At 41.0% G+C, this 18113-nt stretch overlaps 1 protein-coding gene across 3 annotated transcripts in view; it reads right to left on the bottom strand.

Moving 5' to 3' along the window:
- IQGAP2 (IQ motif containing GTPase activating protein 2) overlaps positions 1-18113 on the bottom strand; it is a 293312-nt gene that overhangs the window by 26086 nt on the left and 249113 nt on the right. For all 3 annotated transcript variants that reach the window (XM_019462972.2, XM_019462973.2, XM_019462975.2), the window contains 7 exons: positions 12705-12854; positions 9793-9956; positions 7449-7673; positions 5863-6003; positions 5438-5522; positions 4760-4992; positions 2364-2496 (listed from right to left, as the gene is read on the bottom strand). In XM_019462972.2, the coding sequence (XP_019318517.2) occupies positions 2364-2496; positions 4760-4992; positions 5438-5522; positions 5863-6003; positions 7449-7673; positions 9793-9956; positions 12705-12854 (1131 nt within the window). The remainder of the gene's footprint in view (positions 1-2363; positions 2497-4759; positions 4993-5437; positions 5523-5862; positions 6004-7448; positions 7674-9792; positions 9957-12704; positions 12855-18113) is intronic.

Raw genomic sequence — 18113 nt, forward strand, 5'->3', positions numbered from 1 at the left:
CACTATTAACTATTTTAATCTGCCTGGCATTGAAGATCTTTCAAGGGTAGGGATGGCAGAAATGACCATACGGTTCCTTGGCCTGAGGCCCAGATGTGTTTCCTCAGGTACATAATCCCCACAAGGATCAAAGGCAAGCGAAGACATTACACAAGTAATAGAGGTGATATAATGTCACAGTAAAATCTGGAAGGGTAGGATACCTATTTTTTGGGGGGAAAGTAAGTTAGAGACAGAACAAAGTAAGATGGATACATTTATGTCCTTGTTCTCTGAGGGGATAGGACAGCTGACGTGGCTGCTTTCTCTGGAGAGTGAAAATTTAGGCACCTAGCTTCTACCCTTTAGGCTGGTAATTACAGAACATGCACATTTCTCAAAAATGTCTTTTTAAAGAGTGTTTGGAGGTTCTACGTGTTCCTTAGAGGACAAGTGGCAAGCATGTGCCCACAGGCTAGGCCAAGTGAACTGCTGTTATGCCTGGTTGTGGACACCTCTTCATTTCAGACAGACAGTCAACAGACAGTTTTTCTCTGCAATTACTTTCCTCCCACGTTATTACATCTGCTTCCAATCTAACTGTGAGGAAAATCCAGATTGGTCACAAACTGTATTTCCCAGGATTGGATTCTGTTTTAAATTTTTGCTAACAGAAAAGAACAGACCATGTCTCCTTAAAGAGTAACAATGTAAATTAATACAGTAACATTTTTTCCTCTGCTATGCCTGGGAAAGAATGTCTCATTCTAAAAGAGAACTCCCCACCACTTTATGGGCATGAGGATACTGCCCTCAGCAAATGCGTAGCCAGCATGCGGACATTTTTTGGAGATGGATTATCTACCATAAAAAGAGACAACAGACTCGTTGCTCAAACAGGAATGAGACCACTTGATCATTAGAAAATTACCATTACAAATGTTGCGCTGCTTGCACACGTTTTGTGATTTCCAGGGTTTATACAGAGAGCAAAGAAGTATAGCCTCTCATTTAATCAGCCAACTCACTCCTTCAGCTGGTCATTCAGACCTGCCTTAGTTGAGGATCACTCAAAACACTTACGGAAATTCTCTGTTCCAGCGGTAAAACAGGGAAATAGAAAGGAGATCCAGTCTTTCTTCCAAGCCTGTATTCAGGATTTTGTTTCTGGGAAGAGCTTAATAATAAAGCCTGAAATTTTAAGCAGCCCACCTTGCCACTTGTTAGTGTACCTAGGACCTTTCAGATCTGTGTATCTGTTATGCTTTCCTCCTAGGTGTGGGTACAATCCACACTGGGGGTATCCTTAACCAGGCTTCTTCATCTCCAGTATGTATCTGCAGAACTTGGGTTCTTGTTAGAATGCCTGTTCTGGGGGCACTTGGCTGGCTCAGTCGGTAAAGCACATGTATCTTGATCCTGGGGTTGTGGATTCAAGTCCCACACTGGGTGTAGGGATTACTTAAAAACAAAATCTCTTAAAAAAAAGAATGTAGGTCTGGGGTACATTGATAACAAGTTCTCAAGACTTTGGAGTAGCAAGGTCCAAAGCTATTTTAAAAACATTCTCCTTTAGGATAAAAGGAAATATGTACCAAATGATCTAAAAACATAACAAAACAAAACAAAAGAAACCTCTCAATGCTTGGCCTTTTTATTTCAAACGACTGAGAGGCCATCGAAGGCTTCCCATGCTGAGCTAAAGGCCCTGACCCAACAGATGCCTAATGCTCCTTTTATGGCTGATTGCAATAATGTTTGCACGCCATCTGGATGGAGACATTATGACATAGCAGAGACTATGAAACTGCCTGTGAGAAATGGGGTTTTCCAGAACAAAAGAAATGATTCTTCGCAGGTGGCTAATGTTGGGTGCGGTGTCTCCTCTTGCCTAATCTCAAGCAGCCTGCTTATTTGACCTCTCTATATGTCCACCACTAGAGAGAATATTGTCATTGTCCCAGAATTTTACTGGAAAAGCTGGGAAGATTCTTGAAAGGGAGAGAGAAATCGTGTGGGGGGTCCAGGCAGTGTATCCCTGGTGGGTGGGGGACTATTAGGGCCTGTCCCTGCTCAGGGCTTAATCTTCACATTTACAATGGATTAAGTAAGAAGTAAACTTTCCTTGTTTGGGTGAAGGAGTTTTATTATGCACAAGAGGGAATAAACATACCATGTAAAAAGTAAACGTAACTTGTTTAGGAAAAGGAGTTGTATCCATGTACAAATGTCAGGGAATAAATAACCAAAGGTTTCTTAGTATTCAGAGTATAAGTATTACTAGCACATGCTTACAGTTAAGTCTGGTAAAAACTAAGCATTTTCAAGATAATGGCGTCCGAACCGTGGGTCTACTGCTAAGACCCTTCTCCAACCCCACTTACTGAATGTGTGCTGATGATTTCTTCAACTGAAATATAAATGACTGGTTTGCTGACTGTCACCACATCTGTGTATTTATCCATATTAAATGTTTCTTCTGGCTCAGGGACATTACAGGCTTCTTTGAAATATTTCCTAACAAAAAAAAAAAACAAATTCTTAAGACAGGGTGCAAATTTCTGAGGTAAACCCACACTGAGGAACTCATGAATTAGGATTAGGGCTTTGTTCTCCCAAACTGTGGTTGCGTGAGGATTTCTTATAGCATCTTCCAGACTGGCGCCTAGCTATGGAAGCTGAGTCCATGTTTCTGGACGTCGGACCCAGCTCTTCAGACAGGAACTCAGAGAGAAAGAGAGTCCCAGTTCTATTAGTGACTCAGGGTAAGCCAATTATGGGGCAGGTTATTTAAAAAAAATGTTATTTTGAAAGTGGGGCCCCTGAAATTTAAACACAAAAGTCGAGACTGATAATCTTTGATCTAAGAATCAAGTCTTTCTAGAGAAAATAATCTGAAAAGCAATTCATTAAATGTGCTACTTTACATAGCACAAACTCCTGGGACTAATAATCCTTCAGAGCTTCTGTTGCCAACCTGACAGAAATTCGAGTTAAGCCTACTCCACTCCCAGTTGATCCAAACAACGGTTGCTGGCCAAGGGAAAGACTGTTAAGGCTAGACACACAAATACGTACAAGGGTCCCATTCCTCCAGTAGTCAGAGTCTAACAAGTCTGCTCTTTCAACAATAGCAAATTTAGATCAAGAAAGCCAGGTGCTCTGATCATGGTTTAGGAATGATCCTTTGTACAGGTAGAGAAGGTATTTTCGTCTATAATGTAGTAAATTTTCGTACGTCTGAAATTATCCTTGGTTTATCTCCTGAGGTACCCAAGGCTTATATACCAGAAAAGACCTCTACCTTCTCAGCCCAAGGCTGAAGAGGCTAAATGGCAAACAGCCATGTTGGCGGGGGGGAAGAACATGTTTCCAGGTGACAGTTGGTCTTTCTACGCTTTGACATTGACACCTTTAACAGATTGCTGAGCAACACATAGGATAAATACAAGTGTTAGAGGAAAAAGTATGAATTTTAAGGAAGTGAGGGGGGACTTTGGTTTGCTTTCTTTTTGAGGAGCTGGAACCATAGATGTTTGATAACAATAATCTGAGAAGAAAGGAAGTAAAGGGAAGCTGTAATAGCAGATAAGGATATGCAACAAATAGTACTTTATTCATCCGTGAGAAGAACTAAAATTAACAGCTTGAGAAATCAAAACTTCCTGTAGTAAGAGGATTTGGAGGGAATTTTCTCACAAGAGGTCACAATTCTTTTTCTCTGTTTTTTTTTTTTAATGTTTATTTATTTTTGTGAGAGAAAGAACATGAGCGGGGAAGGGGCAGAGACAGAGGGAGACACAGACTCCAACGCAGGCTCCAGGTTCCGAGTTGTCAGTACAGAGCCTGACTTGGGGCTTGAACTCACAAACCGTGAAATCATGACCTGAGCCAAAGTCGGATGCTTAACCAACTGAGCCACCCAGGCACCCAAGAGGCCACAATTCTAAAGAGAGAACAGTGATCATGAACTACCTGTGAGTAGATAAATCACTAATCCAGAGGAAACTGAGGAATGGGAAATGAATTTTCCAAGTGAGGAGTCAAAGAGTCCATATTTGTGTCTTATTTCTATGACCTACTACCAATCAAATGGCAACAAGAGAAAAAACAAATGCCAAGTTGAACATGCTTCCTCGGAGAGCTCAGGGTGAGTACATCTTCCCACCAGACTCACTCCTAAAATGTTCCCACGGAAAGATTAGGGATATAATTTGGAAATGCATATCAAGTCAATGACATTAAGTCTTACACGGCTAAGAGAGGTTTGAGAATAGGACATATTCATATACAATCCACAAGAAATATAAAAGCTGGATTTTCCTAGCTTTTTGAAAACCAAATACTCCATTTCCTACTAAAGTGTTTGATGCAGATAAGCAGGTTCTTTCTCACTGGACACATTCTTTAAAACAAACAAACAAAAAACTCAAAAACTATCTTCTTAAGTTCAATGAAGAAGACATCAGCCATTCTGACTTTTATTCTAAGTACTATTAGCCTGCAGCATACCAGGAAAAATAAACATTTCGTTTTGTCCACAGCAGAAATCAAACATCTGGGGATGACTCAGTATGGCAGGGGTACCAGGTACAGGGGTGGGACGGGGAGCCCCAGACACAAGTACCCATCCTCTTTCCCCACAGGGCCAACCAGAAAAAATGCACGCCACCACCTGAGGCTCCCGTCCCTCACCCCCAACTCCAGTTCTGTGTACAGAACACACATTATTCTTGTTCATCATCTTCCAAGTTTCTCCACAGGCCATGAGCCCTCTCACCTGAACTCATGATAGGTCTCTGATAAATAATTGTTCATAGATGAGAGATGCTCATTTTCTCCTTCAAACAGCTTATTGGAGGCTGCATGCTGAAGAACCTTGGCCACCGATCCCAAATTTCTCCTTTGGTCGGAAGTTATCTGACCTCCGGCTGTCATGTCGATGATATCAAAGCCGTCAGGAGCTACGATAGCTGGGTTCATGTACCGATAGTACAGGAGGTTTCCAACAATCTGGGGTAATGCAGAGGAAAAGACTATTTTTAAGAGAAAAAACTCAAGAGCTTTAGATTCCTTTAAGTTGAAGTCAGTATTTACTGACGATTCCCAAGAAAGATCATTTTCTGATCTGAATCTTATAAAGGAGTTAGGTAAAGGGAGTGAACAGAATCACCCATTACTGGTATAGTTAACAAAATTATTTTTGGTGAGAAATAGAATTGATTAGACCATATTGCCCCAAAGTGCTCTAAATGCAGAATGTCAATAATGTGTAAGATCTCCAAAGTAAACTCAGGATAATCAATAATCTTGACAGTCATTAAAAACAGAAGACCTGTAACTTTTTACACACACAGGTATACAGGAGATAAAAAAAAAATCTCACAAAATGGTATGCTGGTAATTTTGGCTGACACCCCCAGGGGAGGCTAGGGTGAGATGACCCTTGAAAATCTACCTTTAATAGTTCATCTTCTGTGGCGTCAGGAAATTTCTCATGGATCGAATTCTTCAGTACTTTGGCTATATACCTCAATCCATAACTACATGTAAAACAGATGACAAAAGAAAATAATGGAAAAAAGGCTAAGTGAGGAAGAAATACATAGCAGTTGTTCCTGTCAACTAAAGCTGAGCAGTGGTCTTAAAAAATTAAACATAAAATGAGATGGTAACAGAATCACAGGACCTTCACCGATGATAGTAACTGAGTGTCCCCTCTTTAGAGAACAGTTGTGCATTTAAAATGCAAACACAAGCGATCTTTTAAAGTAGTCAAACAGTATCAGGGAACACTCCTCTCTTTACTGCCATGATTTCTTTTACATAGCATTTCAAGAACTTTCAGTGAAGAATGTTCACGTTGCTACATGTACAACTTACGGTAGTAGATCTCGGGAAGAAATGATAGATTTCAGGACTTTGTCCGTGACCCTTCTCAGGTTCTCAATGGATGCCTCCAGTTTATTTTTCACTTCTGGGTATGTCAGAGCTTGTTCTGTGGTCACATCATAAGGCAGCTTGCTGAAAACACAACAAGGGCCTTCAATTAATTGGGGCCTTGGAATAAGCATTTGTGTCCTTGCCAAGCTGTTTCTACAATCAAGCTTTGTACAGTGAAGCGGACTCCACCCACACAGGGGAGGCCCTACGTGCCCAGACAGTCCCTCTGTCACTAGTGGATCAGGGGGACTTCAGTCTCCCTCTTGGGGCTCTTCTGGCAAAATAACGGGCGACTCAAATGATATAAACCTAACTTTCTATCTCTTCAATGACAAAAAAGCAGTATGTTCCTTACAGAAAAAAAAAAAAATGCATATAGGCAAACAACAATACCAACCTAGAGACAACCATTTTTCACATCTTGATGCATAGCTTTCTAGGTACTACTGTATAATTCTGGGTATGTGGGCCTTCCATACGCCTGGATATAAGGGAGTTGGTGCCTAGGCATATCCCACACAGATCCTATTTGTGTGTGTGTGTGTACATACACATGTATATATATTTTATAGAAAGTGGGTTATTTTACCCACCTGCAACTGAAAACTATACAAGCATTTTTCCATACCAATAAAAATATATCATTATTCCAAACAGTTATTAGTCTACTATGTGTTATACAAACATTTATTTAACAAATTCCTCAAAGCTAAATATTTTGACTTTCCCCAACTTTTTGCTGTTACAGACAGTGCGTGAGAACCATCCATGTAATTCTCTGTGCGTATCTGAACTATTGCACAAGGCATCCTTTTGCAGAAAATAAAAAGCCGGGATTGCTTAGATCTACAAACTACCACCCAGAATAAGCCCATTCCACCTGGCTTATTAATGCTTACGCAGGCAAGCCACTCACTTGGGAGTTGTGAAACAGTGCATATCATCAGGTGAGGAGGTGTGCCATTTCTAGGTCTAGGTTTAGAAACACACGACGAAGAACCAAGGCAGAGAATTACAGAAATTGTGGCTTTGGGGCTCAACTGGTACTGAAATGTGAAAATACCATGCAAAACCAAGATGAGTCCAAGAATGTGGCCTGCATGGATATGTTAAAGGAGTAACATCTTGAAGTGAAAACTGACTCTGGATAGTAAATTTTGTTTTTTTTTAAACTTTTTTAAAAAAGCTTTTATTTATTTTGAGAGAGAGAGCATGAGCAGTGGCTGGGGACTGGGGGGGGGGGGGGAGGAGGGGTAGAGGGTGGCAGAGAGAGAGAGAGAGAGAAACAGAGAGAGAATCCAAAGCAGGCTCTGCACTGTGAGCATAGAGCCTGATGTGGGGCTCAAACCCATGAACTGTGGGATCATGACCTAAGTCGGAACCAAGAGCTGGACACTTAACCGACTGAGCCACCCAGGTGCCCCTAAATTTTGTTCTTTTAACAGAGTTTAAGAGTATATATAATAACCATGTAAAAATGGTAATAAAACACGACTGCAAAACCAACATCTTCCGGCCTCAGTTACCTGGCTTCTCCAGTCTGTGTTTCTAGTTGGTTCACCCAAGCCTTGTACACCTCTACGGGGTTTGTGTTGATGGTCAGGGACTTGTCATCGAGGATCTCTTTCACTACGGGAGCCAGGAGCTGGCGCAGGGTGTTCTGTCCACGGGCCCCCCTGTTGAAGCTCACAACCATCTTGATGACAGTGGGGTTCCCAGTCACTATGTCCTGTACCTGATCCACCTTTGACCTAAAACAAGCCCAGACCAAAACAAGTGGTTTGCCTCTATGTACAGAGTTTTCAACAGTGTATGGTCCCTCTGGCAAGCAAGGACTTGCTCCATGAAAATCAAAGATGGTGTGGTTTAAAAGGAAGCAATCATTTCTGACACGTGTGTTCCTTATTTGAGGAACTCAAGCACTTAAAACCTAAGCGCTCAGCCTCTGTTTCAGTCTAGAAGGCAGGAAGGAACTGAAAGTGGACCAACACTAAGAAGAATACAGGGTACCACTGTGCAAGTATTATGTCCCGTCTAATTACCAAATTTCAAGAACAACTTTCTTGATTCAATGAACTAACTCCGCTTCTTCGAATCCCAAAGTGACTGCGGGGCAGCTTCTGGCTGAGACTATGTCACATGGCTGAGAGAGCTTTTCTCGACTGCTGACTGCCAACTCCCGTGCATCCCTCCTCCTCCTCCCTTTCACCTCTGTGCAACCTCTGACGCTCCCACACGACCACTGGCCCCCTCTGTACCCCCTTTTCCTTTACAGTCTCAAAGAGCTGCATTCCGTTTCTTACCTTACTCAGTCATTCCCTCTTTTTCCTTTGCTGCTCCGCTTCCCACATTTTAACTGTTCCCACTCATGTCTTTCTCCATGATCTATCATCAGACCTCACTCATACGTGCAACTTCAATGACCATCTCTTTGGAAATTGTCCTCTGAGCCCAGTGAGTAATCCACTTCTCCTTCCTGGGAGTTGGGTCTTCAATTTCCAGTTTTCTGCTGAGCATTTTCACCCATAAATTCTATACCTGTAGCTCATATTGCTCTAACACTCCCAACTACATCTTTTTCCTTCTGACTCCCCCATTTTTCTGAACTGGGCAGCTATAATCTATTCTATTCATACACAGCAGTAGAACAATTCTTCTAAAAACCCGAAGCGGCTGGGTCAATCCCCCACTCAAAGGCCTTTCACACCTTCACAGGAAGTAAACAGTGTGTTGCACTCAGGCCTCTACTCAGCGACTCCCATGATCTGGCCCAACCTATCCTTTTAGCTCCACCTCCCAGTCATCTGGGTTAAATCGCATCTTGGCTAGATTGATCCTACCGGCTTTGTTGGACTTTGGCCCGTGCTGTTTCTGTCAGCGGTGTGCCTTATTTCCCTTTTCCACTTTTTCTTATAAAAAACTATAGATATACTTCAAGGATTTGGATCAATGACTTCCTCTTCCACAAAATCTTTATTGAGTGACCTAATTTAACTGGAGCTTTCCTTATGTATGTATGTATATATTTATTACTTCTTAATTTGAGGACCGATGACACACAATGTTAGTTTCAGGTATACAACTTCGTGTTCTGACAAGTTTATATGTTATGCTAGGTTTACCACAAGCGTAGCAGCCATCTGTCCTGTTACATCACTATTACAATACCATTTGTAACTGGAACTTTTCTTTCCATCCCTCTGATCTGTTACACGATATGGATCATTCATTAGTACTTATTTATTTCAGTGCACACATTCCCATATATTTCTCATGTTGGTTCACAGGTACCCTGAGGGCAGAGGTTCCTAGCTAATATGTTTCAGAGATCTGTAGGAAATAGTATAGCTTAAGGTATTAAGAAGCCAGGAAGGCAGTTAAGGTTCCAGCTAGTTGCTAAGGGCATTTTCATTTTTTTTTTTTTTTTTGCCCACTTAGTATAGATATCCACATTTTTTTCCTTACCTTAACTGAATCTGAAATCAGCGAAAAGCAGTTTAATTCCAGTAAGAGAAGTATAAAAAGAGTATCTGGCAGAGATTGTTACCCCCATCTGTTTATAACTTTATTACTCACAGAATTTTAATTAAGTTAAATTTTTTCTCACTGACTTTCAAAAAACTTCTGATTTTCAAGTTGTTGCATACTTGCAAAATCAAAAGTTAATTTAGCAGTAAAAAAAGGTATCACTGGTGGGAGAAAGCTGTACATGAATATATCTATAGTGATGTAGAAATTTCTTAAGGAATTTGATACACTTTAATATGTATGAGTCATTTCTGAGAATAATTTAAATATTATTTTAGCAAATAATGATAATCTAAAAAGATCTATTCATTAATATCTTTACATATATATTTATATACCTACTTTATTTCTTCCTCCAGAGCTGTCTTAAAAAGCTTGAGGAGTAGATATTCTTCTCGCTGATTGGAAGCATAATTGTATAGTGTGAAAATAACAGTATCCATAAATTTAGTTGACTTGTTCTGTGGCATCTGGAAAATCAGCTTAGCCAGATATAAAGGATTGGTCTAAAAGAAAAGAGAGAAGACAGACAAAGTCCCCCCCCAAAACTGTATGTTAATATATTATTAAAGCAGAAAGGAGTACCCAATTCCCTGCCCTTCAGTAATTTAATATGCATAAAGCCTCTAGTGGAGTATCTGGCACAAAATAATACTTTAAAAGGTATCAGCTAATATCGATACCACAGGAAGTTATATTAGAAAGCTACGACAGGATTTATTTAATTAAATACAATTGTGTGCACTTTATACTGTTAACCATTTCAAGTCACATATTAATATTTATTATAGAGACACAGAAGAGAGAGGGGATAGAAAACAGAATCTGGTATCCGAAGATACTGGCAATAATGAAACAAGGGCCCAGTGAAACAGACTATTCTAGAAGGACTGCTGAATGAATAGAAGGAAATACATCCCATATTCTGAGTCTAGAAAAAGGGTATGTTTACATGTAGAGACAGTGGGATGGTCATGATGTTTTCCAAGGAGAGAGAAGGTAGGAGTGAGGTAGGGAGGCTGAAGAGAAGGGTGAAGGTCAGGACAGTTGATAGGATGAAAAGCAGAAGAAAATGACAGGGGGTAAAAAAGACACCTTAGAACTCAAGAATTAAAAAAAGAAAATTGATGTGGAGTTCTGAGGGCTCCGCTCAGGGTGGAGCTCCTGAGATACAACACCAGACTTCGGGTTATATGGCTTTTCTCCAACAGCTACACCAGCCAGGTGGAAGTTAGAGGAGAAAAACTATTATTTAGGCAAGAGAGGAAAATATTCATGCAAAGAAAGTAAATATCCTACCCTTCGCCTTCCTTCCGATGAGAAAAGAAACTTTTCCATACATGCAAACTCGTGTTCACTTAATACACCCAAGCAGTTTTGCTTCAAAGTTTTTAAGAAAACACAAATTCTAGTTTACTTTACTACTAAATTTACTTTCAAGCTCAATAATTATTGGCTGAAATTTTCTGAAGCAGTAGCTGAGGACGTTTTTCTTTACAGTGCTGCATTGATTCTTTTCCCACACTAAGCATGGGATTATGAGAAAGGAAACTCACTCTAAAGCTAACGAATCCTGTTCCTCGTTCCTCCCAGATGACCTAAAAGTTTTACATTTAGGCTCATACTGAAGAGGCAAACTCAACAATCTCTATATTAGCTGTCCTGTGCTTTGGCTAATAATTCTTGCCAAGGCAGTAACCCAAGGCCAAATCCAGACCACTTGCTTTTATATAGTTTCCTCAATGATCTTGGGCTAATGTCTCCAAAGGAGAGAGAGGAAAAGTAAAGAAAAATACATGGTTTCAAGAGACACTTCCCTTTGTACAACTGAACGGGCATGCTCTGGGACTATCAGTTTTGGGTTGTTTGGGGAATCGAACTTGGTGGGAATATTCTCAATATGTTCCTGTGCTTTTTTACCCTTTCTCTTAATGGGTCTCTACTTATGGAACAGGGTAAAAAATAGAAGTCTTAGGCCAATGACTACTTCCACTTTCCTTATGACACAAAATCTATCAAAATCTAATGTTACAAGCTGAATCCTAAAGAAGCCTCATACATTTGGGAGGTTCACGGATATCAAAAAGAATAAATGCCAAAGATTAAATTTCCAAGTGGTGCATGACTAGACTTCTAATTTAGGTAGACAAAAACCCTTCCTTTCTGGGATGGTTGCTGGTGTTAATTAAGCAATGGATTCCTGGAACAATACTGTTTTAACATTTTCTGTATGCTGCCACATTGTGGCCATCTGTGGCACTACACTTGCTTTACAATCTATTATTCCAGGTAGACTTCTCAACTCTGCTAAAGTTAACATAACTTCTTTCCTTGGGGCAAACCACACTTCATTCATGGTTTGAGTAATGTGTTCTCTGTATACCTCCTGCCAGAGCCATCCTCAGGCAAAGATTCAGGCACCTCCAGGCCTTGAGGGAATCACCATCACAAGCAGAAGCAGCCACACAAAGGGACACCGACTCAGACTCAGGCAAGTCGGGCTGATTGAACTTTTGGGGGAAAGGTTTCCTGCCCAAGGGGAGGCTTTGTTTATCACTAGCGCTTACTCAGTTTACTTGGGACTAAGTGGATGAGCTAGTAGGGTAGATGAGGTGAATGAGGGATTAACCAAAACAATAGCTGGTCTACCACAGTCCAACCACAAGCAGCTCAGCTGATTAGCTCTCACCTGCACCCTGGAAGCAGTAGAGAATTACGGTTCATTTACATCAGAGTAGTGGCATGAAAATAATGAAATAAAAAAGATACCCTATTTCCCTGATCCAAATTCTCTGGCTCTTTTCTTGCATGAAGGGCAAGCTGGTACAGGTCAAGATCCATTTTTCACATACTTTTTTTCATGGCTGACAGCATCTACTTATGTTAGTATTAGGTGTATACTGTTTCTGAAGATAACTATAATATAATGTCACGAAAGCAGGGGCTCCAAAGTCAAACTGACTGGTTTCCAATACCCTTGCTTTACCCTCTGCCGGCTGTGTCCCAGTTTTCTCACACATAATAGGGGAATAACAATAATTACTATTTTCTGATGGTTTCCAGGGTTGTAGTAAGAATTACATGGGATAATGTATGCCAAACATCCCAGAATGACACGTGGTACTTAGGAGGCGCTCAAAACGTGTCAGCTACCACAACTTTAGCACGGGGGGAAATTGCACTGTAAACCATAAAACTTAGAGTGATCCAAAACATATCGATCCAAAACTTAGAGTAAAAGCAAATATTCTCACCTGTAAAAGATAAAACAGCTGCTGATACGTTTCTAGTGTTTTTCTCCTCTCCTTACTTAAACTTTTAATTCCCTGGCTGTCAGTGTTATTCAGTATTTGCATTTCTCCATGTTTTTTCTTATTCAGCTTTGTTCTGTGTGAAATTACATCCTGAAAAAAAAAATTATGAAAGGACTACTTTTTACTATGGTATTCTTTATCTCCTTCCTTCATACGCATCCTGAAACACATAGTTGGAAAGATTGATTTTTCCACATTTCATTCATGAAGAAACAAAGGATTGAGAATGTTAAGGAAATCCAGCTCACAGGTGAGTTTGGCTTTTACAATATTTGTTCTCCAAAGCTGCACTTATTTGCTTTTAAGATGTAATATAGGCATTAATACATTTCATTAAGGAGAGAATGATCTTTCCAACAAATGATTCTGGGATAACTGGACATTCACATTTAAAAGAAAGAAGTCAGACCCCTGCCTCACACCATAAACAAAATTAACTCACAAGACATCAAAGAACTAAATGCAGCAGCTAAAACTATTTGAAAGAAAACCTAGGCATAAATCTTTGTTCCCCCTGGATCAGGCAATGGTTTCTTAGTTAGGATACCAAAAGTACTAGTGACAAAAGAAAAAAAAGATAAATTGGAGTTCATGAAAAGTAAAACCTTTATGCTTCAAAGGACACTATTAATAAAAAGAACCCACAGAAGGGGAGAAAATATTTGCAAATTATGCATCGAAAAAGGGATACAAAGAACTCTTTGCATCTCAAAAAAACCCCCCCCAAAAAACCCAGCCCAATCAAAACTGGGCAAAAGATTTGAATAGACATCTTCTCAATTCATACCCTGTTGGTAGGAATGTAAACTATAGCCACTTAGAAAACATTGTGGCAGTTTTTTGAGAGTAAACACAGAATTACCGTATGACGCAGCAATTCCACTCTTAGGGGTATATCCAAGAGAAGAGAAAACACACATTCACACAAAAACATGTATATGAATGCTCAATTATTATAATACCCCTTAAAGGGAAATAACTCAAATGTTCCTTAACTGATGAATGGATAGACAAAATGTGGTAGAGCCATACAATGGAATTTTATTTGTCAATAAAATGGAAGGAAGTACTGATTCATGCTAAAACATGGGTGAACCTTAAAAACACTATATCAAGTCAAAGAAGTAGGTCACAATAGACCAGATACTGTGTGATTCTATTCATATGAAATATCAACAACAGGCCAATCTATTGAGATAGAAAATAGATTAACGGTTGCTCTGCTATAGGGGAGAATAGGTAATAACCATTAATGAATACAGGTGTAATTTTTTTTTTTTGTAACTGAAATGATATTCACATATGATAAAATGCACACACTATCTGAGAACATTTTCTCTGGGGTTTCTTTTTGGGGTGAATGTTTTAGAATTATGGAAATTACGGTTGCACAGTTTTTTGAATATACTAAATACCATTAAAGTGTACACTTTGAAAGAATGAATTAGATCTAAAACTATAAAAGCACTTGCAAGAAAATACGTGAGGCAGAGATTAGAGATAGAAGTGAGAGGAATCCCCTAAATCTTTAACAAAGTTTTTGTCAATCGTGCTCCTTTAACCATTTACAGAGAATCTTGGAAAAGGGATGACTGCAAATATCGTCAAGAGGTCCCTTCAGGCTATTGTGTCCCTTTCAGATGTTTCAAGAGTCAGGAACAAGAGTAGAACTTTTAGAAAAGGGTCTGTCACACATTTTTACAGGGATCCACTGCAAAAAATACAACTTACATCTTTCGCTGGGGAACACACAGTCACGTGCACACACACACTCACTACAAAATACTTAGCCATACTACTGGGATACACTCTGGTACCTTCAATTTGCTTTTATTCTATTCTTTTTTAAGGAATGCTGATGTGACTCACTAAATTGATTTCATGACCCAGCAAGGGCACATGACTCACATGAACGCCACTGCTCTAGAATGCCTCCTCTGCCACGTAACAATGGGTCACTGTTCCATAGAACAGGTGGCAATAAAGCTGTTTTTCCTAACTGTTCTTCCATCTGCTTCCCCGAGCTCTTAGCCCAGCCTCCATGTGAGAAGCTGATCTGCGGCCAGCATTAGGATGCTTGACCACTGTTCCTGAGGGGGCACTCTGGGAATTTCAGGCAATAAAAAGCTTTGCTGTGCATGTTCTGCTGGTCATCTAGCATCCCTGGCCTCTGTCCACCAAATACCAGTAGGGACCCTAGTCATTTTCACAGTCAAAAATGTGCCTGCCACCATTTCCAATTGGCCCTGGGGGTGAGAACCACTGTCAGCTTTTGCGTACAGGCTCTAAATCTGCTTACCTCCTAGCACCCCATTCTCCCACCCCGTTCTCCCTGGTTCAGTCACACGTAGGAAAAAGCCCTTGGAGCTCTGAGATAAATAAGATGGTTCTATATGGTTATATCCACTGCCCTCCAGGTCTGTGGTTTTATTCTTTGCCATTCTCAGCTTAGGGAAAACCTGGACTTCATCACTTAACATCTGTCTTCTTAATTGCTCATATGCAGAATGAGGGGGATTTGATTTGCATTTCCATGAAATTTTTTAGAAAGGCAACATTTTCACCTTCATTTCACAGACATATAAAATACTTCAGGATTAAAAAGGAAGTATGCTTAGCACCACATGGAGGTTAAGAGGAAGTCTAGGCAGGCAGCTGCCTGACATCCTTATTGACAGCAAGTCTTAAAACATCACCAGAAGTCTGGTTTAGAGTTTCAGACAACCCAGCTCTCTTGTCTTCAAGTAACTGGTGAGGTATAGACCATTGAATTCCCTCAAATACATGGAATAAACATATGATCTTGGTTTTAAATACATGGCAGAAAAAAAAAAACAACTTGCTATTTAACTTCCCCTCCAATTATCGTCCACTGAGGTAGCTCTGGAAACTGAAGACTTCTCGTATGTTCTGATCCCAGAGCCCATCTTTACATCTTGGTTTTTGACGTACACACAAGAGGAGAGTGGGAGTGGCAAGCAAGCTCCTGGGCTTCTAGAACTAAATTGCTCTGCATTAGAAATAGAGACCTCTGGCGAGGACAGGACAGGGAGAGTCATCTGGGATGGGAAGCAGGAGCATCAGAGGCTGAGTCCTGAAGGGGAAGGGCGAGGGAGTTAGCAGCTGTGTGGATAGAACAGTATCGGCCGCAGGTCCAAGCGCAGCACCGGCAGTAAGCCCTTCTTTCTTCATTCTTTCCGGGGAAACTATGCCTTGCTCAAGACGGCTCTTGTGGCAAGGCAAGTTTTCTTTGGGAAGGTTGAAGAGGGGGCCGAAGGCCAACCCAGAGAGGGGTTCCAAACAGAGTCATATGCTTTTCATTAATAGAAATTTAATGTCCTCTATTCTTACCAATAAATACCAAACATTTGAAGAATCGTGGTTTGAAGGAGCAACAGTATTTAATAACTTGTTCATGACATTCTCTTATTTTCATATTGCCACCATTTTGTCCCTTCCCCTAATAACAGATACTTGCATGCAGGTTATATGCGGTAATATAAAAAGTTTTATGGAAGTTACAGACTAGTCCAAGGTTTGGGGTTTTGGAGACACGAAAATAGGGGTATCTGCGAAGGCTAGTAAGCTTTGCGACCTTGTGCAGGTTAACCTCTCTAAGCCTGTTTCCTAGGTCTATAACATGGGCTTAATAATAGCAGTGTGAGCTGCTGTCAAGATTAAAAACAATATACGGGAAACATTTAGCACATTTTCGGTGAAGAAAACAAGGTTCAGAGAGGTTAAGAAACATGCCCATGGAAACCTGCTAATATACACAGTGAAATGGTGTAATGAAGCGGTAAAATTAGTCTTCACCTGGGTTCCAGGCAGCCCTGGCCTTCAAGTCTTTTATGATACACCACATTCATCAATGGGAAATTCAGGGATTCAAGATGACTTTTACTTTCGGGGCACCTGGGTGGCTCGGTCATTTAAGTGTCGGACTCCGGCTCAGGTCATGATCTCATGGCTGGTGAGTTCGAGCCCCGTGTCGGGCTCTGGGCTGACAGCTCAGAGCCCGGAGCCTGCTTCGGATTCTGTGTCTCCCTCTCTCTCTGACCCTCCCCCACTGGCGTTCGGTCTCGCTCTCAAAAATAAACAAACATTAAAAAACTACTTGTAATTTCTATCCAGATTTTCTCTCAGAGTAGTTTGAGTTTACACCCTTCTTCCTATGTCTCTAAGAAACTTCTACCCCAGTTGTTCTGTTTCCATCTACAAGCCAATGTTTTTGCCTAAAACCAATGTTAGCCACTTCACTCATCCACTGACTTTCTGTGATTTCTAGCAGGAATGCCAATTTTATTTATTATACAATTTTATTTTATTTTTTTTTAAGTTTATTTATTCTGAGAGAAAGAGAGAAAGGGAGTGCGTGCTCGAGCATAGGAGGGGCAGAGAAGGAGAATCCAAAGCAGGCTCCACACTGTCGGTGCTGAACTCACTGAACTGTGAGACCATAACCTGAGCTGAAACCAAGAGTCAGACGCTTAACTGTCTGAGCCACCAGGCACCAATTATTTTTTATTTTAGAGAGAGAGAGACAGAGAGAGGGAGAGCAAGAGAGCGAGCGCGCGCTGGGGAGAGGGGTGGAAGGAGGCAGAATTTTTTTTTGTTTTGAGAGAGAGAGGGAGGGCACAAATGAGCGAGGGGCAGAGAGAGAGAGAGAGAGAGAAAATCTCTGGAGGGGCAGAGAGAGAGACAGTGTGAGAGCATGAAGTGGGGCTCACCCAAAGCAGGCTCCGGGTCACATGAAGCAGGGCTCAAGCTCACCTGATGTGGGACTTGAACTCATGAACTGTGAGATCATGACCTGAGCTGAAGTCAGATACTTAATGACTGAGTCACCCAGTGGTGCCCGAGAGAGAGAGAATCTTAAGCGGGCCCCACTCTCAGCATGGCTCCATCCCCTGACCCTGGGATCATGACTTGAGCCAAACTCAAGAGTCCGAAACTCAAGCAACTGAGCCACCTCGGCACCCCTATTTACTTTTTATTAAGCTCTATGCCCAACTTAGGGCTTGAATTCATGACCTCAAGACGAAGAGTTGCACCCTCTCCTGACTAAGCCAGCCCAGTAAGGAATGCCAATTTAAATAAAAAAAAAAAATTTTTTTTAATTTTGAGAGAGAGAGAGAGAGAGAGAGAGAGAGAGAGAGAGAATGAACACATGCAAGCAGGGGAGAGCAGAGGGAGAGGAAGGGACAGAATCTTACAGGAGGCTCTATACTCAGCGTGGAGTTGATGTGGGGCTCAATCACACAAACCCTGGGATTATGACCTGAGCCCAAATCAAGAGTTTGGCGCTTAACCAACTGAGTCACCCAGATGCCCCCAAGGAATGCCAAT

The sequence above is a fragment of the Panthera pardus genome, unplaced genomic scaffold, assembly GCF_024362965.1.
Source record: "Panthera pardus isolate Hobbes unplaced genomic scaffold, ASM2436296v1 HiC_scaffold_2, whole genome shotgun sequence".
Lineage (NCBI taxonomy): Eukaryota > Metazoa > Chordata > Mammalia > Carnivora > Felidae > Panthera > Panthera pardus.